The following is a 25,814-nucleotide window of genomic DNA, read 5'->3' on the forward strand; positions in this document are numbered from 1 at the left end:
CAAGGTGACTGAAAACATTAAAATGTGTATTGAAATACTTAATGTGCAAATATACTAATTATGCCTCTTAAACGGCTTTAATAATGACGTATAGATTCTGCAATCTCTTGTATTTGAGATTGCAACACTGAAAAGGGTTACTGTACACAGGAAAGATAATTCAATACTGATGGTGAGGTTACTAAAATAGGAATTATTGGCCAAAATTGAATGTCGTTAGATCAAATGAATGCATAAGCTTCAGTTAACTTACTACAGAAACATGAATGGTTGTAGCTGTGGGAAACTTGGCTGAAATGTAGGCACAAATAAAATTATCATGGTTTTGATTTGCAAGAGGTAATTTGTTTGAAATGTTGCAGCATATTCAGAAGCACAGTTTTTATGAGGATAGCATTCTTTACTCTCGATTTTGAAGCTTATACAGTATTATAAAATGCCATTTTTTGCTTTTTGCAGTTGACAAGGGTAAGCAGAAGAATCCTAAGAACTCATGCATACAAACCCGGGCTTCTACCGAAGTGCATTCACCAGAAACAAAAACACACGAGTTGACACAGTACAAAAGAAAATGTGAAAACCAAAGTGGAATTATCCAACAACTGAAGAAATGCTTGGCAAGTGGTAATCGGACATTTGAAGCATTAGCTCTTGTGATCCAACACTTGCAGTCTGAGGTAAAGTTATTCAGATTTTTGAATGTGTGTTAATTTGCAGTACTTCCTTGCTTTTTACACTCTTTTCTAACACTTCATCTAAACCTTTGAGTATTGAAAATACCCAAATACAGGAAAAGCAGGTGTTTAAAAGCAGAACTGTCTGAAGGGGGACTAGGTGATTGAGAGGATGGTGGCTGACCAGCTCGAGGCAGTCTTGGAGGAAACTGATTATCTAGACCCATTTGAAACTGGCTTTAGAGCTAGCTATGGGGTTGAGACAGCCTTGCTCAGCCTGATAGATGACCTTTACCAGGGAATCGACAGAGGGAGTGTGACTCTGCTGGTTCTTCTGGATCTCTCGGTGGCGTTCAATACCATTGCCCATGGTATCCTTCTGGATCGCCTGGGGGAGTTGGGGATAGGGGGCACTGCATAGCAGTGGTTCCGTTCCTATCTCTCGGGTAGATTCCAGATGGTGGAGCTTGGTGACAGTTGCTCCTCAAAACAGGAGCTGTTGTATGGAGTCCCTCAGGGCTCCATTCTGTCACCAGTGCTTTTTAATATCTACATGAAACCGCTGGGTGAGGTCATCAGGAGGTTGGGTGCAGGGTGTTATCAGTATGCTGATGACACCCAAACCTACTTCTCCTTTTCATCTTCAGGAAATGGCACTCATTCTCTAAATGCCTGCCTACAGGCAGTAATGGGCTAGATGAGGGATAACAAATTGAAGCTGAATCCAAGCAAGACAGAGGTGCTCATTGTGGGGGCTCAGAATCTGAGGGGTGAGTTAGATCTTCATGTGCTGGATGGGGTTACACTCCCACAGAAGGAGCAGGTGCGCAGCTTGGGAGTACTCCTGGACCCAGGCCTCACCCTGGTATCTCAGGTGGAGGCCATGGCCAGGAGTGCTTTCTATCAGCTTCGGCTGATTCAACAGCTACACCCATTCCTCGAAGAGGATTACCTCAAAACAGTGGTGCATCAGCTGGTAACCTCCCGACTTGACTACTGCAATGCGCTCTACGTGGGGCTGCCTTTGTACATAGTCCGGAAACTTCAGTTAGTTCGAATGCAGCAGCCAGATTGGTCTCTGGGGCAACCTGGAGAGACCATGTTACACCTGTCTTGAAACAATTATACTGGCTGCCTATATGTTTCTGGGCAAAATACAAAGTGCTGGTTATTACCTTTAAAGCCCTGAAAGGCTTGGGTCCGAGATATCTTAGAGAGCGCCTTCTTTTACATGATCCCCACTGCACGTTAAGGTCATCTAAGGAGTTCCGTCTCCAGTTACCACCGGTTCGTTTGGTGGCGACTCAGAGGTGGGCCTTCTCTGTGGCTGCTCCCGGGCTGTGGAATGCACTCCCAACAGAAATTTGTAATCTTAATTACTTACTGACCTTCAAGAGAGCCCTAAAAACCCGTCTGTTTGGCCTGGCCTTCCAGGGTTTTTAATTAGTTCTAATTGTTTTAGTGCTAACCTGGTTTTCAGGGTTTTAATTGTTCTGATAGTTTAATTGTCTGTTAAGATGTTTTTTAATTGGTGTTAATATTTATATCTCTGTTTTAATTGTTGTTGGTTTTAATGGTTTCTGTTTTTAATTGTAAACCGCCCTGAGCCTTTTCGGAATTGCGGTATAAAAGTCGAATAAATAAATAAAAGGTGAGGCAGTTGCCTGTGCCCCCACAATGCAGCACAGCATCAGACTTCTGGTTCTGATGGGGCCATAACAGTATTGATTCCATTTGGGGGGTGCAAACTATTCTTGACCTGGACCCCACAAAAGCTTAAGCAGGCTTCAAGCGGCAGTACAGCAATTAGGACTCTTATGGTGGTTCCTGTGGGGCCAGAACAATATTCACCATGGTGGCTATTCTGTGGTGGGGCCCACAGAAGCTAGAGACAGCTGTGTTTATAAGCTTAGCTCTTCAGTGCAGCAAGAATACATATGTGCATTTGGGGACTGTAAAAATATGTTACTTCACATAGGCAGACATGAATGCCCTTATTGGGAAATCCTATCATTAACTGAAATCCTAGTCCTGGATATTTAAACAAGTAGAGAAGAGATCAGTTACTTAGCATTAGGGAATATTCAAATAATGGCAAGATCTTGTAGTTCAGGTATTCATTTTATGCTCTTTGTGGAGGCAGGAGAGGTCTAGAGAAGAGTTGTGTGCGTGTGTGTGTGTGTGTGTGTGTGTACATATGTGAGCGTGCAGAGATGTGAGAGAGATGCAGTGGTGAACTAATGTCTGAATAGCCCCATAAACTCAGTAGGAGGGAGTAAATTTTCATCCATTTTACTGTATGTGCCATTATACTCATCACAGCATAGAGTACACTATTTCAAAATGTGAAACAAGCAAGCCTGGTTTATACTGTGTTACACATGTGTTTGAAAACAAAACACCACACTTCATTATTCTTCACTGTGTAGTATCAAACACATAACTGTGCACTATAATGAAATCGCATGCTGTGTGTGTAGTTGAAACTGGAATGTCCTTGGTTTTTTAAACATAAACTTCAGTTTTTAACAATTGAGGTACCTAGTGCCAAATCTGTTCAATGTCCATGTTATCTGACATCAAGTGCTGATCAATCTTAAATGTGCTGAAAGGAAATGAGGCACCATGTTGGAAATATTTTGAATGTTTTTATTGATTTGTGTCACCCTGGGTGGTTCACAACAGTAAAACAAATTAAAAATGAAACAGTCAAACCCAAAACAATATAAAACAGTTGAAAACAATTAACAGTTTAAAAATGCTATAATACCAGACAAAAACAGTCAGTTTTAAGGGTACTCTTGAAGTCCAGTAATGTAGCTAAGCCATGGATTTCAGTGAGGGGAGTACATTCCACAACCTAGGAACAGCTGCAAAAAAAAAAAAGGCCTGATCCTGAGTTGCCACTAGATGTACCATTGACAGATGGAGGTGGACCTCTCAAAATGACCTTAATGTGCGGTGGGAATCATGCAGAAGGCGGCAGTCTCTAAGGCAGGTGGTTCTCAATGAGTGATCCTCCAGGTTGCTGAACTGCAACTTGCATCATCCCTAGCCACAATAAATTATAGCTGGGAATGATGGGAGTTGTAGTTCAGCAACATCTAGAGGTCCACAGGTTGGGAACCTGTGCTCTAAGGTGACTCGGACCTAAGTTGTTCAGGGCTTTAAAAGTAATAACCAACACTTTGTATTTTACCTGGAAACATATTTGCAGCCATAGCAATTGTTTAAGTACAGGTATAATGTGATAATGAGAAGGAAGGAGTATACTGAAAATCAGTACAGCAGGGATGTCAACATTCAAGACACTCTAGAAGATATTCCCTATTTGCAAAAACATCTAGTATGGGAAGATGAAGTTAGATCAGCACTCCGGTCATTACCAAGTCAGAAGGCTGCAGAAATTGATGGAATAGCTATAGAAATATGGCAGGCAACAGAAGAAGAATCAGTCAAGGCTCTAACCAAACTATGCCAGCAAATTTGGAGAACACCACAGTGGCTGACAGATTGCAAGAGGTCAGTCTACAAACCCATACCAAAGAAAGGAGACGTAACAGATTACGCAAACCATCGCACAATATCCTTAATTTCACATGCTAGGAAAATAATTCTCCAGATCATACAATGCTGATTAGAGCCCTACATGGAAAGAGAAGTGCTGCATTTTCAAGCTGGTTTCAGAAAAGGCTGAGGAACAAGAGACAATATTGCTGATGCACGCTGGAAAGAAGTCAATATATGCTTTATATACAACAGAAAAGTCTTCAATTGCGTCAACCATATCAAGTTGTGGGATATCCTTAAGAAAATGGGCATTGCAGAACATCTCATTGTTCTCATGAGAAACCTATACACAGGACAGGAAGCCACAATCCAGATGGAACATGGTGAAACAGACTGGCTCCAGATCAGCAAAGGAGTAAGACAAGGCTGTATACTTTCTCCTTATTTATTCAGCCTATATGCTGAATATATACTGAGGGAAGCTGGATTGGAAGAAGATGAGCATGGTTTTAAAGTTGGAGGAAGAAACATCAATAATCTGCGCTATGCTGATGACACCACTCTGATAGCTGAGAATGTGCATAATCTGCAAGCTCTAGTAGTGAAAGTCAAGGAGCACAGTGAAAAAATTGGACTATGACTAAACGTAAGGAAGGCTAAAGTAATGACAACCGGTACAGCAACCAGCCTCTGAATTGATAATGAAGACATTGAAGTGGTAGATAGCTTCTGCCTTTTAGGATCAATGATCAAAAGTCAAGGATGCAGTCAAAAAATATGCCGCAGACTAGCGCTTGGTAGGGTTGCAATGAAGGCCTTGGAAAGGATATTTAGATGCCATAACGTGTCTATACTTAGAAAGATTAGAATTGTTCGGATGATGGATTTTCCCATGACATTCTATGGATGCGGAAACTGGACTTTGAAGAAGCAAGGACATTAGCTGCAGGGATGTGGTAGAGGCATCCCACTCCAAGGCTGATAGCTCCTCTGCTGTCAGGGAGACTGAAGGTCTCTGGAAAGGAGGAAATTGGTCTGAGGAAGAGGGAAATGCTCCTTTTAGAAGGGATCCCTTCTGTGAAAGATAAGCCCATATCCTCTCGCACAGGGGATACTCGTCCGGGGAGTGGGGGCCCTCCTTGTAGTGGGTGATTCGATCATTAGAGGTATAAAGAGATGGGTTTGTGACCCGTGTGCTGACTGCACAGTGACTTGCCTGCCTGGTGCGAAGGTTGCAGACATCACGCAGTGTCTAGATAGGCTCTTAGGCAGTGCTGGGGAGGAGACAGTTGTCATGGTGCTCGTCGGCACCAATGATGTGGGGAAATGCAGTTGGGAGGTCTTGGAAGCCAAATTTAAGCTGATAGGTAGTGTATTGAAGTCCAGGACCCCCAAGGTAGCATTCTCAGAAGTGCTACTCCACATGCAGGTACAGTGAAACAGGCAGAGCTGAGGGGTTTCAATGTGGATGAAACATTGGTGCCAGGAGGAGGGGTTTAGATTTGTTAGGCACTGGGATACATTTTTGGGCAAGCAAGGCCTGTACAAAAGGGATGGGCTGTACTTGAACCAAGATGGAACTAGACTGCTGGCACTTAAAATCAAAAAGGTTGCAGAGCAGCTTTTAAAATGACGCCTGGGGAATAGCTGACAGGAGCTGGACAGTATCCGGTTCAGCAAATGCCATCCTTTAAAGTGCAAGAGTGTGTAGGATTCAGATAAAACAGAAGGGGACAGAGCAGAACCACATAAAGAGCAGAAAGAAGGCTGTCCCAGCTGGTCAAAGAGTCAGAAGAAAGATAGCATACTTCAGGTGAGAGATTCATTGTATAGGTGCCTATATGCCCATGCCAGAAGCCTCTGAGCCAATATGGATGAGCTGGAGTGCTTGGTTGCTAACACAGAAATAGATATATTGGGCATAACAGAAACATGGTGGAACAGTGAGAACCTGTGGGACACTGTTACCCTGGATATGGAGGTTGCACAGAAGCTAAATGAGTTATATGTGTCCGTCTTCACGGCAGAGGATACTGAGCATATACCTGTTCCTGAACCAGGCTTTTCAGGGATGGAGGCTAAAAAACAGAGATAGATGTGACAAGAGATGATGTTCTAAACTGTCTGGGAATACTGAAAACTAACAAATCACTAGGACCGGATGGCATCCATCCAAGAGTCCTCAAAGAACTCAAATGTGAAATTGCCAACCTCCTTGCTAAAATATATAACTTATTCTTGCAATCAGGCTCTGTACCGGAGGACTGGAAAGCAGCAAATGTAACACCGATTTTTTCAAAAAAGGATCCAGGGGCGATCTGGGAAATTACAGGCTGGTTAGCTTAACGCGTGTCCAGGCAAATTGATGGAAAGCATTCTCAAGGATAAAATTGTAAAGCACATAGAAGAACAGGCCCTGCAGGGAGAGAACCAGCATGGCTTCCACAAAAGTAACTCTTGCCTCACCAGCCTTTTGGAGTTCTTTGAGAGTGTCAACAAGTGAGTGGATAAAGGTGATCCAGTTGACATAGTGTACCCGGACTTCCAAAAAGCTTTCAACAAAGTTGCTCATCAAAGACTCTTGAGGAAACTTAGCAGTCATGGGATAAGGGGACAAGTACATGTGTGGATTGCTAACTGGCTGAAGGACAGGAAACAGAGGGTAGGTATAAATGGAGAGTTTTCACAATGGAGGGAAGTAAGCAGTGGGATCCCCCAGGGATCTGTCCTGGGACCGGTGCTTTTTAATTTATTCATAAATGATCTAGAAGTAGGGGTAAGCAGCGAGGTGGCCCAATTTGCAGATGATACCAAACTCTTTCGGGTAGTGAGATCCAAAACGGATTGTGAGGAGCTCTAAAAAGATATCTCCAGACTGGGGGAGTGGGCGACAAAATGGCAAATGCGGTTCAGTGTTGGCAAGTGTAAAGTGATGCACATTGGGACAAAAAACCCCAACTTCAATTATATGCTGATGGTAGCTGAGCTGTTGGTGACTGACCATGAGAGGGATCTTGGGGTTGTGGTGGACAACTTGTTGAAAGTGTCGAGTCAATGTGTGGCAGCTGTGAAAAAGGCCAATTCCATGCTAGGGATAATTAGGAAAGGGATTGAAAATAAAACAGCTAACATTATAATGCCCTTATACAAAACTATGGTGCGGCCACACCTGGAGTACTGCGTACAATTCTAGTCACCACATCTAAAAAAGGACATTGTAGAAATGGAAAAGGTGCAGAAGAGGGCAACCAAGATGATCAGGGGCCTAGAGCACCTTTCTTATGAGGCAAGGCTACAACACCAGGGGCTATTTAGTTTAGAAAAAAGAAAACTGTGGGAAGACTTGATAGAAGTCTATAAAATCATGCATGGTATGGAGAAAGTGAATAGAGAGAAATTCTTCTCCCTCTCACATAACACTAGAACAAGGGGTCATCCCATGAAATTGATTGCCGTGAAATCTAGGACCAGAAAATGGAAGTACTTTTTCACACAATGCATAATCAACTTGTGGAATTCTCTGCCACAAGATTTGACAGCCAGCAACTTCAGCAACTTGGAAGGCTTTAAGAGGGGTTTGGATAACTTCATGGAGAGGTCTGTCAACAGCTACTAGTCAGAGGGTTATAGGCCTCCTCAGGCCTCAAAGGCAGGATGCCTCTGAGTACCAGTTGCAGGGGAGTAACAGCAGGAAAGAGGGCATGCCTTCACCTTCAAGAAGGTGCCCACCCCAACGTCACCAAAGGACATGCTGATGCATTCACGTGCAATCAGAATTGCCCCTTGACACATACTATAAAGATTTTGTAGTGCATGCAGAAGGGCGATTCTAACCCCTTTAACCCTCACACGGTTAAAGGATATAAAGTTCAAAGGCATAGATTGATCTGCCTTTAGGCTTCCAGCAGCATCTGGTGGGCCACTGTGTGAAACAGGATGCTGGCCTAGATGGGCCTTGGGCCTGATCCAGCAGGGCTGTTCTTAGGTTCTTGTGTTCTTAAGCAGGACAGAAAAAGTATTGACACTTTTGAACTTTGGTGCTGGAGAAGACTTTTGACAATACCATGGACAGCCAGGAAAACATTGTATGTTTTTAACTCTTGTAAACCGCCTTGGGGCTATATTTTAACGAAAGGCGGTATAAAAATGCAAAAATAAATAAAATAAATAAATAAATAAACAAACAAATGGATCATAGAACAAATCAACCCAGAATTTTCACTTGTGGCACAAATGACTAGGCTCAAACTATCATACTTTGGACACATTATACAAAGACCCAGCTCCCTTGAGAAGTCCATAATGCTGGGGAAAGTTGAAAGAAAGAGAAGGTGACCAACAGCAAAGTGGATGGACTTGATTGACCACTGCTAACGGGGCAAAGAGGCACCTTTTTGATGTAGTGATTCTCTTTATTTAGCAGGGGAAGAGTAACTGGCCCTATCCACCCCCAACACAGTACTTCCAGGGACTGTTGCTGGTGTCTAACTTATATTTCTTTTTAGATTGTGAGCCCTTTGGGGACAGGGATCCATCTTATTTATTTATTATTTCTGTATGTAGACCGCTTTGGAAACTTTTTTGTTGAAAAGCGGTATATAAATATTGGTTGTGGTGGTATTTACAACAGCAATGAATGCTAAACTGAGAGTCCTAAAAGGCCAAGTTGAAGACAGATCATCTTGGAAAGAATTTATCTATGTGGTTGCTAAGAGTTGACACTGACTTGATGGCACTTAATCAATCAAAAATAATGTGGTCCCTCCAGGTTACCCCAGAGACCAGCCTGACTGCTGCATTTTGAACTGCTACATCTCCCTACACTGACAAAACTAGAACCAAATTAATGTAGTACTGGAACAGAAGTAGTGTTACAGGAAATAGTGTGAAAATCCAAATGGACTCTGCCATGTTTCAGAAAGAGAAGTATTGCAATGCGAAGGCATAGAACTAGTATGCAGAAGTAAGTCTTGTTTTGAGTTCGAAGATCTGTACTCTGTAGTAGACTGAAGTATACAATATACGTCATCTATTTTAAATGTTAATCTTCCTTAATTATTGGGTATGTTGAACCAGACAGGATGTTTAGTGCAATACAATGAAGTTAATAAACATCCTCAGAGCAGAACATAATATAAAAGTTTTAAAGAAGTTAGAGCTGAATCTTTAATTTATTTCAGCCAAAATAGAGATGAGAAAAATTGACAGAGCCATCATTTTTTCTATGACTCAAGTCTTCCATATTTTCTTCCTTTAGCCCCTTCTCCTTAGCTTCGCCACCTCACGTTTACCTGCTTCATCCTCCCCTATTTTAAACCCCCTGCTTTCTTCCTTCTGTTCAGCTATAATTACAGTTTCATGAATGTTTCAACATATCGACCACTGGATCACACTTACACACATATTCCAATGTATAATCAACAGATGTTTTTCCCCATTGTGTGTAAAATTCCAGGAGAATTTTTCAGTCACCTCATTGTCACTGAGTTATGTGCATCTCTAGATGTGTGCTTGCTTTTTCCCTGTGTACCCACTGTCATTTCCAATCCTCTGTTTCTTATGTCTGGAATGTATGCCAGTTGTTGCTCATTACTTGGGGTCCTTCAAGCCTGGTTGTTTCCTTATGTCTTTCTCCCTGACAATTGGAATCAAATTACACTTTACTCATAGATCCATGTGGTTCAGGGGATAGCTTTGAGCACACTGCTATCTCTTGGCCTCAATTTCCCGTCTATGAAATCAAAATTGCCTTGTTTGTCAGGATGTGACAGTCTGTAAAGGACTTTGTATATTAGCAGTGCTGTGTAATACAAAGGCTTTCGGAATGTGTAGACCATTCCACTCCAAGAAATTTCTGCGGGTGATAGGTGCGAATGCCATAAGATACTTTTGAAGCAAAAATGCTTTGGGAAGGGCCTGAGTATGCTGCATCAGTATTGTCCTACATTTTTGTTTGCTGAAATAGCAAAAATTAACAAGAACAAAACTAATATTGTGAGCAATATATGAAATAGTTAACACATAACCAAACCATCTTAGATAGTAGTCACTTGACTTAGAATTGGTAGACAAAAAGCAGTTAATGGGAAAATGAGGTTCTTGTTAGCAAACACACACAACCATCACAGTGTGATTTTTGCTGCTCTGTTTGGTGAGCTCTAGGTCAGTAGACTATACTAAGGGAGCATTTGGAAGGAATGTTTGCAATGGGAAAAAATAGAAACTTACTTTGGTGGTTACCGAGTGGTATTTTTCTCATTCTGGAGATTTTGTAGTACAGTATTCTACTAGCCATTTAGGTTTTAAGATTGTTGATTGAGTTTGGATTTGAATAGAATTGCTGACTTGTAAATTTTGATATTTATCTTTTGTAACATTATACAATGCTTCAAGCACTATTGTAGCAGAGAATGCAATTAACAGGTTCTGTATATGATCTATAGTAGTGTGCTGCTGAATGTATGAAATGATTTGTCACAATTACATCTAAGTACCCTGTGAATACTCATGTAGCACGGTATTCCTGATAAGTATTAATTTATTATACCTCTCAGAAGGCTTTGAATGCTTAATGTGCTTCAGTTTCTGCAATTTTATGTCTTTAAAAAATGCGCAAAGTGGTTGGAATTCGACAGCGTTACTAATCCATCACTTGGCTTAATCCATCACAAAGGTAAATCCATCACTTGGCTTACGTTCAACAGCTCCATTTCAGGTTTTGGGTGGGAGTAGTGCAGAGGTCCTGGTGGGGAGCTGAAGATAGGTCAGTGGTAGGGATGGGCCCAGACAGGTCTGGAGGCCATTGTAAAGGTCTCCAGACTGGTCCGGTCCGGACCTGGGTGGTCTGGTTCAGATGAGGGGGTGCCTTTAAGAGCGGGGGGAGGGTTTACTTAACCCTCCCGCCGCTTTCCCGCTCTGGCGCCATAATTTCAGAAGTAATTGGGGCGGCAGGATACCTCCCTGCTGCCCCTTCCCCACTGTCGCTATTAAAAATTCCCAGGAGTCGTTTGCACGCGCACACATTGTGCGCGCGCTTCACATCTTTGTGACATGCGTGCGCGCAAAGGACTCCTGGGAGTTTTTAATAGCGACAGCAGGGAAGGGGCGGCAGGGAGGTATCCTGCCGCCCCAATTACTTCTGAAATTACAGTGCCAGAGCGGGAAAGTGGCGGGAGGGGTAAGTATAAACCCTCTCCCCGCTCTTAAAGCCACCCCCCACCCCAGTGCTGGACCGCAGTTTGGCGGTTCCGTGCACACCCCTATTCAGTGGGGCAGATTTACAAGGAATATATTTACAATATATTCAAGATTAAAATGCAACAAAGAGAGGTATTAAGTGTGTTGTATTTAATAACTGCCCTCCCTAATAATAATAGCCCTGCTTACATTGGTGAAATCAGTTGATTGCTTCACTTTTATTGATAACTTGTATGTTATGCCCTAGGTAGTTATAAGAACCCATCTGTTGACTTCATCTTTTCCTGTAATGCAGAATATGGGTTACTTCTTAACTATCTAAACATACTTTTCTTATTACAACACTTTAATAATGAGGTAGCTTAATTATGTGATGTGCTTGTACTACAGCAAATTCCAGATTTAGGTAAAAGTGAAGGAAGAGCTGGCTGTGTTACACTGCAGAATGTGAGCTATTGTTCCTTTGGCTAGAATAGTATATTCTAATTTAGAAGAAGATACTTAAGAGTATTTTTCTGTGCTCTGGCTCAAACTGTCAGCACGCGGGAGCGGAGGGAGTAGGAGGAAGAGAGCTGGCCTCTATGGTGGGAGGGACTCTGCAGTGTTAGCAGAACTGCTCTGGAGTGCTTGGATGAAAACTTCACTCCAACTATGCTTTGGCTTAGTGTGGGGAATCAGCTTGGCTGGCGGGAGCAGTTGTGTTACAGAATTGGTTTGAGCAACGTTTGCATTTAGGAAATGAAGAGGATGCCGAAATGCAATACAACATATTTATTTAAGGGTAAAGGGGGTACATGAAGGCAAATGTTAGGCAAGGCAACAAAATCTTAAGTGATAGTCTCAACAAGAATCTCACTTATGATAACTTTAGCTTAGGATCCAAATTGCGGGTTCAGGCTTGCCACAAAAAGTACTTTAAGATAGGAATATAGGGGAGAGAAAGAGGGCAAGGAGACTCAAAGAGGTCTTGATCCAGTGGTACGTTGGGTGCACCTACAGGTCGGTGCACTGTCAGGTTTCCTCGCAGGAAAAAGGCAGGAAAGTAGAGGAAAGGGTGAGGGGCAAAAGGCTACCATTTGCACCCTTGAGACCCAGCAGGGTAAAGATCCATATAGATTCCAGTTCTGTGGCCATGTGGCTTGGCCAGGAGTACTTACACTCCAAATTATTCCTGGAGGCAGTACATAAGTCATGCTCCCTCCCTGCAGAGGCAGAAACTCAGGTAGAACAATGAAGTTCATACTTGCATGAACTGTTCAGTCTTGGGTGTGACTTGCTAAACAAAAGACAAGAGTAACTTGTGGAAATGGGAATAGCTCACCTTAAGGCTTACCTTGAGATGGAGATAACTTTCCAGGTGCAAAGAGATATGATTTTAATAGGCTGCCTCCGCTCTGGATGTTGACAGTCAATTAAGCTATTGATGGTGGGTTGGGAAATGCTTGCTTTTATCTGAGTTGCTGTAGAGAGTGCATTGCTATCTCTCTTGAGAAAGGGAGTATTATTGTCCCTTGAGGTGTACCTTTTTGAATTAGGTCTACTTGCTGGCAGGTGGCCCTCTTTTGAGATAATGAGGGAGACGCTGGGGATGGCCCCTTGCAGTCTCATAGTGATCTTGGAGCGTCTTGCCCCATGCTTTGCTCGTGCCAAGCAACCAGCTGAGTGTTTGCCAAATATGGGCAGGTGAAAAGACAATGATCCCAAAATAATTGATGATCCCATGATGCAAAGTGGAGACTGAGCGCCCAGAGTTGCAATTGCATAGAGGGGTGCTTTTTGTCCACCCCAAAATAGAGCTAGCAGTGTAACCATGGCAGGATGGGGGGCAATAGTAGAGGAGGAAATGAAAGTGACGCCTCTAGTAGCAAGAGAGCAAAAACTGGGAGGACAAGGTGACGGCCAGCTGTGGCAGAGAGGTGGGTTTGGTGCCTCGGTTGGTTTGCCAGCTGGTGAAGGGCAAGAGGGAGCCAGGCGATGTTGGGGGACAGTGAGAAAAACCTGGCTGCTTGGGGGGCTTGATAGGAGAAGGGTGGAGAGGCAGTGGAGGATGGAGAAAGGAGAGGGAGTCAAGAAGCCTTATTTGCCAGATATGGACGGGAAAGATAAGGGGAATCCTGCCAAGTGAACTGAAAAAGGAAAATACGATAAGTAGTAAAAGGCAGCAATGTGAGCACCTCCTATTTATTCCTATTATCTATCTATCTATCTATCTATCTATCTATCTATCTATCTATCTATCACATTTGTATACTACCCAAAACACAAGTCTCTTATACAAGCTTATGTGCTTTATATGCTCTCATCCTATCTTACACCACTTCCTCCTGCAGTAAAGCCCTAGTCTGGGAGACCTCCTGGAGAGGAGTTGAGGCAACTGGTCCCCACTGCCACGGTAACCAGCAGGCCAATGCTCCCTTACAATGGGATATGTATTGGGGTGTAGACATCATTCATTCACACTGGATTACTTGCAAAGGGATGCACATCCCAATGTGAAGGGATTTCACATCCCACCACCGCAGCAAATTGGAGGAATGATGTCTGTGCACCAGAGGCGAGAAAATCTATAGCAGAGTGGGAGGTACCATGTTTCCGCCCCCATCCCTACCCCTTGCAGTGGCAACTCTTGCTGTTGAAATAGGAAACAAATTTGGCACAGCACTAGGGTAAGCGGTTGGTTGTTCCTTTCTCCCTACTTGTAAAAGGAAACCGTAATGTCTTCCTATGATTAGCAATGCATGCGCCCAATTTGCGACAGAGCATGTATTGATCTGAAATGTTTGCAAAGCCTTCAGTTTTCTGGAACTTGCTGATCTTGCACTTTTAAAAATTAATTCTTGCCTTCACAGATGAGCAGTCTCCTACTTTGTTATATGTCCGCACCATTACACTTCTCAAGCTTAAATGAACAGCTTACAGTGGGAGAGGAAGATTAAGTATAAATGCAGGGCGGAGGGTGGTAAACTTGGTGTAGTTGTAATTTGGGAGGACCCCAAAGGTATGATAAATCTTGCTTTGCAGTTCAGAAACATTTTCAGCCCAGACTGAACCCAAATTCTAATTCTTTGTCCCTATGGGCTTCTTTGGGAACTCACTCTTAAGTTGCCACTGTTTTCCCATATGCAAATATGGGAAAATATGAGTTAGCTAATTACAGATCTGTTTCTAATCTTCCATGATAGGGCAAGGTGGTTGCGCGGGTAGTGGCCTCTCAGCTCCAGACGGTTTTGGATGGTGCAGATTATCTAGACCTATTCCAAACTGGCTTTTGTGTGGTCTGTGGGGTTGAGACTGCCTTGGTCAGCCTGATGGATGATCTCCAACTGGCTATCATCAGAGGGAGTGTGACTCTGGTGATCCTTTTGGATCTCTCTGTAGCTTTTGATACCATTGACCATGGTATCCTTCTGGATCTCCTGAGGGAGGTGGGATTGGGTGGCCCTGTTTTATAGTGGTTTCGCTCCTACCTCTCTGGTACATTCCAGATGGTGGTGTTTGGATTCTGTTGTTCTTCTAAGCCAGGGCTGAAGTGTGGAGTCCCACAAGGCTCCATTCTGTGTCCAGTGCTTTTTAACATCTACATGAAACCGCTAGGAGAGATCCTCAGGAGGTTTGGTCCTGGGTGTTGTCATTTGGGTGCTGATGACACCCAGATCTACTTTTCCATGCCAACCTCATCAGGAAATAGCATATCTTCCCTAAATGCCTGCCTGGAGGTAGTAATGGGCTGGATAAGGGATAACAAACTGAAGTTGAATCCAAATAAGACGGAGGTACTGACGGGGGGTGGGGGCAGGGCTCAAGAGATGGTTTATATCTGCCTGTTCTGGATGAGGTTACACTCCCCCTGAAAGATCAGGTACATAGCTTGGGAGTGGTCCTAGACCCAAAGCTCTCCCTTGTTTCTCAGGTTGAGGCTGCGGCCAGGAGCACTTCTTATCAGCTTCGGCTGATGCGTCAGCTATGTCCATTTCTAAAGGCTAGTGACCTTAAAACAGTGCTACATATGCTGGTAATCTCCAGGCTTGACTACTGTAATACACTCTAGGTGGGGCTGCCTTTGTACATAGTTGGGAAACTACAATTGGTACAGAATGCGGCAGCCAGATTGGTCTCTGGGACAACACGAAGGGACCACATAACACTGGTTTTGAAAGAACTGCACTGGCAGCCAATATGTTTTTGGGTGAAATACAAAGTGCTGGTTCTTACCTATAAAGCCCTTAATGGCTTAGGTCCAGGCTATTTAAGAGAGTGCCTCCTTTGTCATAAACCCTGCCGCCTGTTATGATCTTCTGGAGAGGTCCAGTTATGGATGCCTCTGACTTGTTTGGTGGAGACCCATGACCGGGCTTTCTCTGTGGCTGCCTCGGGGCTTTGGAATATGCTTCCTACTGAAATAAGAGTATCTCATTCTGTTTGTTTTCAGGAAGAACTCAAGATTCACCTGTTTTCTCAGGCTTTTAATTAGAATTTTTAATAATTTTTAAAACTTGTTTTAATTTATTCTATTGCTTTTATTCTTATGTATTTTAATTTGTGACTTTTAAATATATTAAATTTTATACACTGCCTAGAAGTGTACATATCGGGCAGAATAGAAATATGATAAATAAATATAAATTGTGACCTGTAGTGTTTTGAGGTTACATATTAAAGATTTTGCATTACTTTTGCATACTTATGTATATTAAATGACAGAAAGAGACAGAATTTTGTTGTTAGTCACTTCAAGACAGGTTTCCATTAGAATTTTGCAAAAATTTAAATGCAGTTACCTATAACTAATAATTATGTTGGTATAAAGTGTAATTAAGCCAATGCACTAAGCAAAATGAAACATTTTGCCCTTTCCCCCCATAGCAGCAGTGTGGCAATTTTTGCATAGCATTTTATTTGTTACGCTAGTATGAATCTCTGTACTGAAACTGTTAACCTGTGGAGTTTGGTTATACGTTGCTGAAGGTGGTTAGCCTATGAATTGATATTGGAGCTGTTGTACTTGGTATAGTTGAAGCAAACATGGATTATTATTTTTATTTTATTAGTAAAGAGATGAACTCTTTGTCTATTTTTGTAAAATGTGGAGTGATTACCTTTTTTCCTTCTGTGCCTCACTGGTTGATAAGGCCAAATCTTATGAAACAGTAGATAAATCTATTCAGTAGTATTTTAATCCTACAAATGTTTGAGTGTAGTAAATATTTCCTGATTTGGACATTTACTTGATATCCTAGGTCACTATCTGACAGCTAACACACTTGCATTAATTAATAACAAGACATTATTACACGATTCTTGTCTTATAAGAAGTTGGCTCCATGCAAAATAATCGCCTCACATGTTTTGTATATGCTACTTAGGGAACTCTTAAGACAGTGGTTCTTTCATTTACTCTCAGAGTAATGTACCAATCTGCTGGGTGGATCTGTAGTCTGCTACCCCAGTTGTTTAAGAACAATGTCTTAATTGTTACTATTACCCAGGGTTGGTAGAAGCGCCTGGCCACTAATCGGGTTATCAGATAAGTGGATTTTTCTTATTGTGAGTTTTAAACCAATTTGGAGTTGGAATGAATGTCTTTAAAGAAACACATGTATTCTCAAGGTGGGGCTTGCTCTCTTGTCTGTCTGCATGGCAGTTCTTGCTCTTCAATTCAAGTACCGTAGTTCCTTGTGTACTTGCTACTCTTAAAGACTTTGTGTGCTTGTAAAGTATTTATTTATTATTAATAAAGACTATAGTTATTATATAGTTAGTTATTATATAGGCCAGATAGTTATTATATAGAACTCAAAGTGTGCGGACTGTAGTAGTAATAGTCCTATTAGTGATCTATTCAGAGATCACTAATATCCAGATCATTGATATTCCTGCTTTAATATTTCCATAACTGTGAGGAATTGAAGCTGAGTGATTGACTTGCCTAAAGTCACCAATGAATTCGCAGCCAACTGACAATTTGAACCCAAGCCTCTTAGATTTTTATATTAACAATTTTGACAGACAGCGGAAATATAGATACTATCATTCTTAAATGTAGAAATATGGATGTTAGCTATTTTAGGTTATTATTGGGCAGGGCTGGTGGAGGGGGTGTTCAAAAATTGCAGTAGCGTAATACCTTTATTGAGATTGAGACCAACTTAAAATGTCATGAAGTAGTCAGCAGATTTTAAGTTCCCTGAAACGTCTTTTCAGGCAGGATGTTAAACAATAAAGAGGGGCCCTGTTATCTATGTAATTTGCTTAAGGAAGGGGTGGTTCTTTATGCGTTTCCATTTTGGTGAAAGTTGTACTTATTAATACTTGTGGAATTTTTCTGGGACTTCTTAATTTACAAGTTGGTCCCAGATGGATACAAAGCTCAATTTAAATCTGGGTATCAAACTTTTGGCATGGACTTGCGGGGTAGACATGGGCAGTTCACTTCCTGTTTGCGAAAAGGAAATAGTGAGTGACCTAAATCAGAGTGTGAGTGTGAGGCAAGTGCAAAACTTACTTAGCTATAGACTTTAATTATATTCTGATGAACTATTCCTGCTTACACAGCTGCATTTGCTAGTTGCTTGTTCTCTTTGCCTCTTCCTCCCTCCCCACTGTCTAGATTGTAAGCTCCTTGGAGCAGGGAATTGGCTTTTTGCTTTGCTCTTCCCTTTCTTTCTTTTTCTTTCGGATACACTGATAGAACTCACAACTAATAGTATATAAGCACAGGGTTAGCCAGCCTGAGGCTCCCCAGCTGCTGTTGGACTACAACTCCCATCATCCCAAGCTGCATAAATTGCAAAATAAACCAAGAATGATGGGAGTTGTAGTCCAACAGTTGGAGATTAAGATACCACCCTTGGTATAGTAATACTAGCAAAGTTCTTTCTTTCTTTCTTTCTTTCTATAAATTAAGAGTGAAAGCTTAGGATAACTAATTCAAAAAAGCTAAAAATAAGATCCATTATCTATAGTGGAGGTCAGGATTTTCCCCTCCCTTCTTCGCCCCCCCCTCGCCCCTTACTGTACCAGCTGATATTTGAGTAAGTGGCAATCGATCTTTGTAATGTCTGGTTCTCATTTTTCAAAAATGAAAGGGCTGTGGCTTTAAGTAATCACTGGCTGCTTGTGCCAAGTGCAGAAGCTGCAGTGTCTGCTTCTGTTGGAGGAGAGACCAGTAGAAGAAGTACGGTAACTGCAAAGCATGATGAAGTAGGGCACACAGGCAGTGTCCAATGGAGTGCTACCTAGTAGTGGATTAATTGTGGCCGGACCAGTTTGGTTTGTGGTAGTACCTGCCACCTGTACATTCCTGCTGTGTGTGTGCAAGGGACAGAGAAGCAGCTTAGAGCAGGGACCGGACGATGGGCTGCTCTAGCAGCAAAATATGCCTGTATTCTCAGTGTGCTGGAAGAAAGGTAATTTGTATTTGTTCTGTAGTGCTCTTCTGGAATAATGTCAAGGAGTTTTAAGCTATGGTTTGCTGCAAGCAAGGTGAAACAGTTCCAACAGAGAGCAACTGGAGAGAAGCCTGGATCTTGTGATCTCTGCAATGTTATGCTCTGTTCAGCAGTGGCTGCATCTACTTGCACATCATAGGTTTAAGTGGCTGCTGTTTGGTTCTTGTTTAATTAAACTCTTTGCTTGGCTGTCTTGGAATTTTGTTAAATACTGGATTGGGTAAGTGGGAGTGGAAGGAAAAGCTTAAACATTTTCTCCTCTTTTGAAGTTTAAATTGCATGCTGGCTTCCTGCTAACAAAAAGTGTTTTGAACAATTAAAGATAATTATGAATTGTGTGTTTTGTCTGCAATCTTGACACATAGAGCAGCTTGTACCCTCCATTGCGTTCTTAATTTCGCAATGGGGTTTTATCAGTTTGTAGAAGACTAGGAGTACTTGATGCCTAAATGTATGTTTACCTTCGTTACAAAGTACATTACACGTAATGTTTACCTCTGCATAATGTCCTCAAAGTTCAGGGCAAGAAGCAGGCATCATGGCTTCTGGAATTTAAGTTGCATGGTGGTTATATATAAACTATTTATTTAATCCTTTTAAAAAAGCTTTGCATACATGATCTGCCAACTAAGGTTTTATTCATTTTAAAGTAAATTGTGTACTTAAAGTCATTAAGGAAATGTTTCATGTGTTTTACTTAACCAGTGGCAAGGTTCTTACTTAAACATACTCACTTCCCTAACTCATGGCCATCTGTGTTTTTCTAATGTTGCAGAACTGTTATCCTGGATGATTCATATCTTGGCTTTTATTTCCTGTCTCTTGTCATTCTACAGATAGCTTGCAAACTAATTATTGGAAAGTGTCATGTTTTCTGCTCAGAGTGTTCATTAACAATGTGTGTTTCTCTGTGTTATATTTTCCACAGAAGGAGGAAGCACTAAAACAACGCAAAGAGTTATCGCTAGAACTTCTCAACCTTCGTGGAGAGTTGGGTAAGAGCATGTTAATGTTTGTATTGTCTTTTATTTAAGGAAAAAAATGGAGCAGAAAAACGGAGTTAGGACATAGGTCATGGTGAACCAGCAAAATCTAACCCCCTGACTGCATTTTGTTCAAATGCTTCTGCTCTGCATTTCTCTGGAGTCTTGGTTGTATGACCCTGGGTTCGTTGAATTCCTGGCACCCACTTGACTAAGACAACCAAAAGCTCATCTGGAAATATGCATCTTGATGGTCAAAACATTCACTTTTGGGGTGAGGTGGGAGTAAGGGATAGGGCCGTTCAGTATACACTTATTCTCTTTGTTCAATGGTTTTGCAAACACTTTATTTCACTTTTTGCCAGTAAGTGGAAGAACTGTAATATATACTATATATTATTAATCACAGTGTGTCATGCTAGGCCTTGCTGGACACAACAGCACGTTGAACAGGAGTGACGGGAAGGTCACTTTCAGTAAACAGATGACATGCTTCAAGGCAGCATAGCAAAGAAGCATCATTTTGTAAATGGTCTGAAATGAGGCATAGCTGATATTTGCCAAGTCACCAAATGAAGTTTTGCCTTTTAAGAGGAGTTTTAGAATGTTCAATCATGATTCAAGCGCTGGTTCTAATACAGTGATTAAGAGAAGAGTTTTCTGCCCGCCTGGGCCCCACTTGTAATATGGAGAGAACATTGGCCTGCCTTACAGATTTGTTGCCAGAATCAATGAGATAATGTATGTGGAGCACTTAAGGCAAGTGATATATAAATATGAAATATGATTGAGTCTGCACATGCTTCATTTTCATTGATGCATGAAAATAGTCTTTTTAAAAACATTGTTGATATAGATCTAATCAGAGCAATGTCTTAAGTCCCTTCCCCCTTTTTAAAATCCATTTTTCAAAAGAGGCCTTTGTAAGAGCTGCATTACAGTTGGAAATGGCCATCAGGTTGTGTTTGTAAACATGGCTCCAATCACATGTTGCCTTGAAACATCTATGGGAGAAAGAGAGGGAAGCCACCAAACCAGGAACCAGAGGAGAAGGAAAATATCTAAGGTGTATCGGGTTATAACTTTATTTTGTCCAATCCATTTAGATTAAAGTCTTCATCCAGGACACTGTAGAAAGAAGATCCTCTGTTCTTTGCAAGCTCTATTGCATCCATTTCACAATAGATGCAGAAATAAAGGATACATTGATAACCTGTCTCCCTCCAGAGGTTTTCCTCTTTTCTTGTTCCCTGATCTATTTTTAACTCTGGCAAGCCTCATGGCTTACTGTGATACTACTCAGTTGAAAGTTTACCTTAGTCTAGATAAAAAATAGTCTCTTCTATTAAAGATCTTAAAGGTAATTGAATGGCTAATATGTAAATCATGGGCAAAAGTCTGATTTCTTAAAGGAATTACTTTCAGTTGGAATAGGGAATCCCTCTTGAGGGAGAATGTCTGCTGCCCCTTGCACAGAGATTTCAGACAAATGAAGTAACTTTGCTGTGTTGTATAAGCAGAAAGCAGCATGCCCAAATGTTAGACCTTAATAGGTTTTTCCCCCTCCCCATCTATTTTTCATACAAAGTTGCAACAGAAGTTGTAGTAGTAAACTTTCAACAGCTGCTTAGACAACTCGGGATTTTTATTTGGAGCTGGTGGCCGGGGTGTGTGTGCGTTCTGTGGAAAAATTATTTCCCAGTTTCAATGGAACTGATATCAGGAGATCAGGGAGTACAAGAGGAACAGTAGGAGAAGACACTTAAAAAAATAAATTTAGAGGGAGCCAAATTGATGGAAAGAGGATGGGTCACTGTTTCACTCTCTGACATCCAGGTGCTTGAAAGGGAGAGGTGCATCTTTTGGGAGCAGGTACAGAAAAGTCCCTCTTAAGATACTATGGCCTTAGATGAAATTGAGCACACTGCCCACACAGAATACTAGTGCAAAGCTGATTAATTAGGCTGCTTTGATGTTAGTAGTTCTAATGAATAGTCTGTCAGGGCTGTTTTGAATGTGCTGAGGAAGTAAAAGTTACAGACTGCATGTTTGTTTCCTGGTTTCTGCCCTAGTGTCTGAAGTGAGACTTATGGATCTCATCCATGGGTGAAGTATTGGAGGCCATGTGCTAATCATGGTCAACACCCATGAATCCTACTTCAGACATTGCAAGATATGCTCATTTTGTGATCCTCGTTGCTTGTAACACTGGAACCAGTTCCTGTATGCATGGTTTCCTGGTTAAGATTGATATTAATGGTTGCCAGTGTTACCACAGTATCTGATAGGAGGAGAGCTGGTCTTGTGGTAGCAAGCATGACTTGTCCCCTTAGCTAAGCAGGGTCTGCCCTGGTTGCACATGAATGGGAGACTAGAAATGTGAGCACTGGAAGATATTCCCCTTAGGGGATGGAGCCGCTCTGGGAAGAGCAGAAGGTTCCAAGTTCCCTCCCTGGCATCTCCAAGATAGGGCTGAGAGAGATTCCTGCCTGCAACCTTGGAGAAGCCGCTGCCAGTCTGTGCAGACAATACTGAGCTAGATAGACCAATGGTCTGATTCAGTATATGCCAGCTTCCTATGTCCCTATGATGTGCCTTTCCAGTACATGGCTCTAGGAATTCCTAGTTCTGTTTTTATTGGACCTAAACTAATACAGGACAAAACAAAACTGTGGCTCTATTTGTGTCCCTGCACTTGTGGAATAGTTTGAAGTAGATATTTTCATATACAGACTTTTGAGAATGTGTGGGAATTCTGCAGCTTCATGCTACTTTATAAAGTTGGTCAGCTAGAGATTGTGACGTATTGGACTACCTTGCATGCCACTTTGTGTGATAGGTATGTGGACAAATGTTCCTCTGACATGGAATACAGTAGAGGGGAGGTATTGCAGGGGCCTGGTTGCCCAGGTTTCAAAGTTTTCTGGTGCATTAGAAACTTTGAAATGTACTGTGCCTTGTGGAAGAGCTGATCCTAAGTTGAAGCCTGGTCCCCAGAATTCCCCCCCCACCCCAACTTGAAGAACAGTAGCAAGTAGAAAGTAGAAGAACAGTAGCAAGTAGTTTTTGATGGATGAATTGCCTTAGACATGATTAGCTGCTGTTGGTTTTACGTTGTAAACCACCCTGAGATTTTATATGGGGCAGTATATAAATGCATCAAATAAATAAATAATCAAGAACACTTTGAATCTGATGTCCAGTACAAAGTTGAAGTCACTATGTAAAACAAAGTAAAATTCGGGAAATACAGTATTGACCAGTGTACTTAGTGGGAATGTATATCTGTTCTTGAGTTCTTTCTCTTGTCTTGTCCCAGTAGGGCTATAGAGTTAAGGAGCTTGGTTGTCACTGGCTTCCATTGAGCCGCATGAAATAAAGTGGGCTGCAGCTGGCAAGTGTGTGTGAGGGGTTGGAAGATTGTATTCTCCAGTCTGAAGTTCCCAGGGCAGGAGGTAGACTCAACTTTGAGTATCAGAACAAGCATCACTGCTCTTGCCTTTTTACTTATTTCCATGTTAGTGAATGTTGTTTGTTCTATGGGGGAAATATAACCACACCTCTGAAGGTGCTGCTGCAGCAGATTGAAAACCTGCTCCCTTCCATTGCCAGTGATCCAGCCAACGCAGGTACTGACTGAGGTGGGGGGTGGGGGTGGGGCACAGTGCATCTGTGTGCACTGCATCCTCCAGTGTGTTGGCCACAATTATCCGCCCACCTCTTTCCTGGCACTTTCTTGGTTTTATATAGAAACCACCGTCCATTTCTGGATATATATGGCAGTGCTTTGGTTTATCTGTTTCAGTTTGGTCTTTTAGTAACACATGCTATGGAAAAATCCATGCAGGCTGACTTATTTTGATTTTATTCCATGTGCCTTCTTGAACTGCCACTCCTGCACTGTAACCTGCTGTACCTGCAGCAATCTTTTTTTGAACTTCATCTGAGTCTCTGGTCAAGCACAAAGAATAATTTGAGCCAGTACCAAAGTGTTCCTTTGCTGCCGACAAATGGGTTTAAGGAATGCATGTGTGGCTCTTCCCACTTTTGAAAAGAGATTTGTATTCTAAATAGACCTTCCAGTTTGCATTGAAGGTTGCTTGGAAGAAAGTGGCACCTCTGGTACTTGATAAGAGTTTCTGATTATATGTAATTGTGTCCTGCAAGAGAAACCAAAATGCAGAACATTTGTTTAAAGAAACAAATTTAGAAATTAAGATGTGGAAATAAAAAGGGAGTTTAGACACATTTATGCAGCCATAATCATAGCCCTGCCCTGTTCCTAGCAAATAAATAGTTTATGTTCCTTTGTTAGTTTCTCTGTCTGCTATGAGATGCTTGAGCAGCTATAAATCTTCTGCTTTATGAATCCTAAGCAAAGGAAAACTGTAGATGACCTTGATTCAATTTCTCTGAAGAAAATGATTCCCAGTTTCAAACTCCATAAACTGTATTAGGTTTTATCCTTAACTTAATCAGCATGTGCACTTAGTGGTGTGTTATGGTGCCTCTGGAGGGAGATTGAAAGGAGATGTAAAATACGTCATTTGATAAAAACGTGGCAGTACTAACATGGTGATGTTGACTTCAGAACTGACAGATTGTAACAGCAAGTATTAAAGGTAGTGCACATTTTAATCTATCCATCTTTAGAAATGTTTTTTCTAAAGTTTTCTTCATAGGATGTACTGTAACTGATTCTTGTCGTACTGAAAACTAATTGTAATTGCTATAGGAACACAAGCACTTTTCTTGATTGAATTATGGGGACAGTAAATTCACCAGTTTTTACCTTTTTCTTTGATTCAGACTTATGATGTTCAGAAAGTCTGTAAAGGGGGAGAGGGAAGCAGGAGGAAATGGCATTTCTGTGACTACACCAGTAAAATGGAAATGTGTACATATGCAAGGATAATGGTGCAAAGTGAAAGAACCCATCCCTTTTCTTTGCCCTGCCATTCCATTGGTCTTTGGAAGAAATGAGACTGCTGGGGCTATACCAAATATTTTTCACTTTCTGGTGTTGATAAAATCCCTCTCCTTGTTCCATAATTCTAGTCTCTCAACCTAGCACTGCAGACACATGTCTTTGGTTCACTCGACAATTTGATCCCATTCATTTGGATGGGTTCTACTAACTCACTTGATCTGGGACCTGAATCTGTTTTCCTGCTCCTGATTTCTTAATACTTGCATAACCTTTTCTTGGTGTGCATTCCCATTGAACTTCTTGGTTCTATTTCCCTGGTTAAGCAGAGTTTTGCAGTGCTGCTTTGGGATCTTTTGCTATTACTTCAGTAAATATTATCTGAATGGATTAGGGAGTGTTTATTTGTATAGAGTTGTGCTACCCTTACATTAATAATGCTTGTACTCTGCAAGCGCAGGTGCATATTCCTGTCACTAGAAGCCATCCATTCCTAGTCCAAGCATTACTTGGGTGTGAGGAGCATAAATCTGTTTGTTGGGTCAAATGTGCCTGCTTCTCTGAGCAGGAATACATAGATTTCCTGCCCAGAGTTCTCATTTGTGCTGCAGTTTCAAGATGAATGAGGCAATAGAAGAGAATCCTTCTGTATAGAGGACCCCCCAGAGTTTTCTTTGTGGGCTAGTTTCATGATATGTGAATGTGTATGCATCTGGCAAAATGCCAATGCACTGGGTACCTGAAGTTAACATACAGTAATCTCTTCAGTCACTGAAACTTGTTTGAGAACATGTGGACACATATTTCTCAAAGTCTCATGCAAACTCTTGCACTCTGTAGTCACTCTCTAATAATATAAAGGAAGAATGAGAGAAAAATACCCTTTCACCAGTTGATCTTCCATTCTTCTGAGGTCTAACATTGCCTTGTTTGCAGCTTGAATATTTGCTTTGGGAACATGGGACTTCAACACTATGAATTTTAGTCCATATTGTTCACAGTTATAAATATTCAAACAAGTAAATAATAATACTGACATCAAAACTATAATACTAAATCTAGTTTTAAATGTATC

The 25,814-nt window shown here is 41.6% G+C and overlaps 1 protein-coding gene across 9 annotated transcripts in view; it reads left to right on the forward strand.

Moving 5' to 3' along the window:
* MTUS1 (microtubule associated scaffold protein 1) overlaps window positions 1-25,814 on the forward strand; it is a 148,303-nt gene that overhangs the window by 109,309 nt on the left and 13,180 nt on the right. For 8 of the 9 annotated variants that reach the window (XM_053257715.1, XM_053257714.1, XM_053257712.1 and 5 more), the window contains 2 exons: window positions 460-677; window positions 19,758-19,824. In XM_053257715.1, the coding sequence (XP_053113690.1) occupies window positions 460-677; window positions 19,758-19,824 (285 nt within the window). Of the gene's footprint in view, window positions 1-459; window positions 678-18,551; window positions 18,788-19,757; window positions 19,825-25,814 lie in introns of those variants that run through there. The other variant, XM_053257720.1, reaches the window with a different exon arrangement.

Source organism: Hemicordylus capensis, chromosome 5 (genome assembly GCF_027244095.1).
Source record: "Hemicordylus capensis ecotype Gifberg chromosome 5, rHemCap1.1.pri, whole genome shotgun sequence".
NCBI lineage: Eukaryota > Metazoa > Chordata > Lepidosauria > Squamata > Cordylidae > Hemicordylus > Hemicordylus capensis.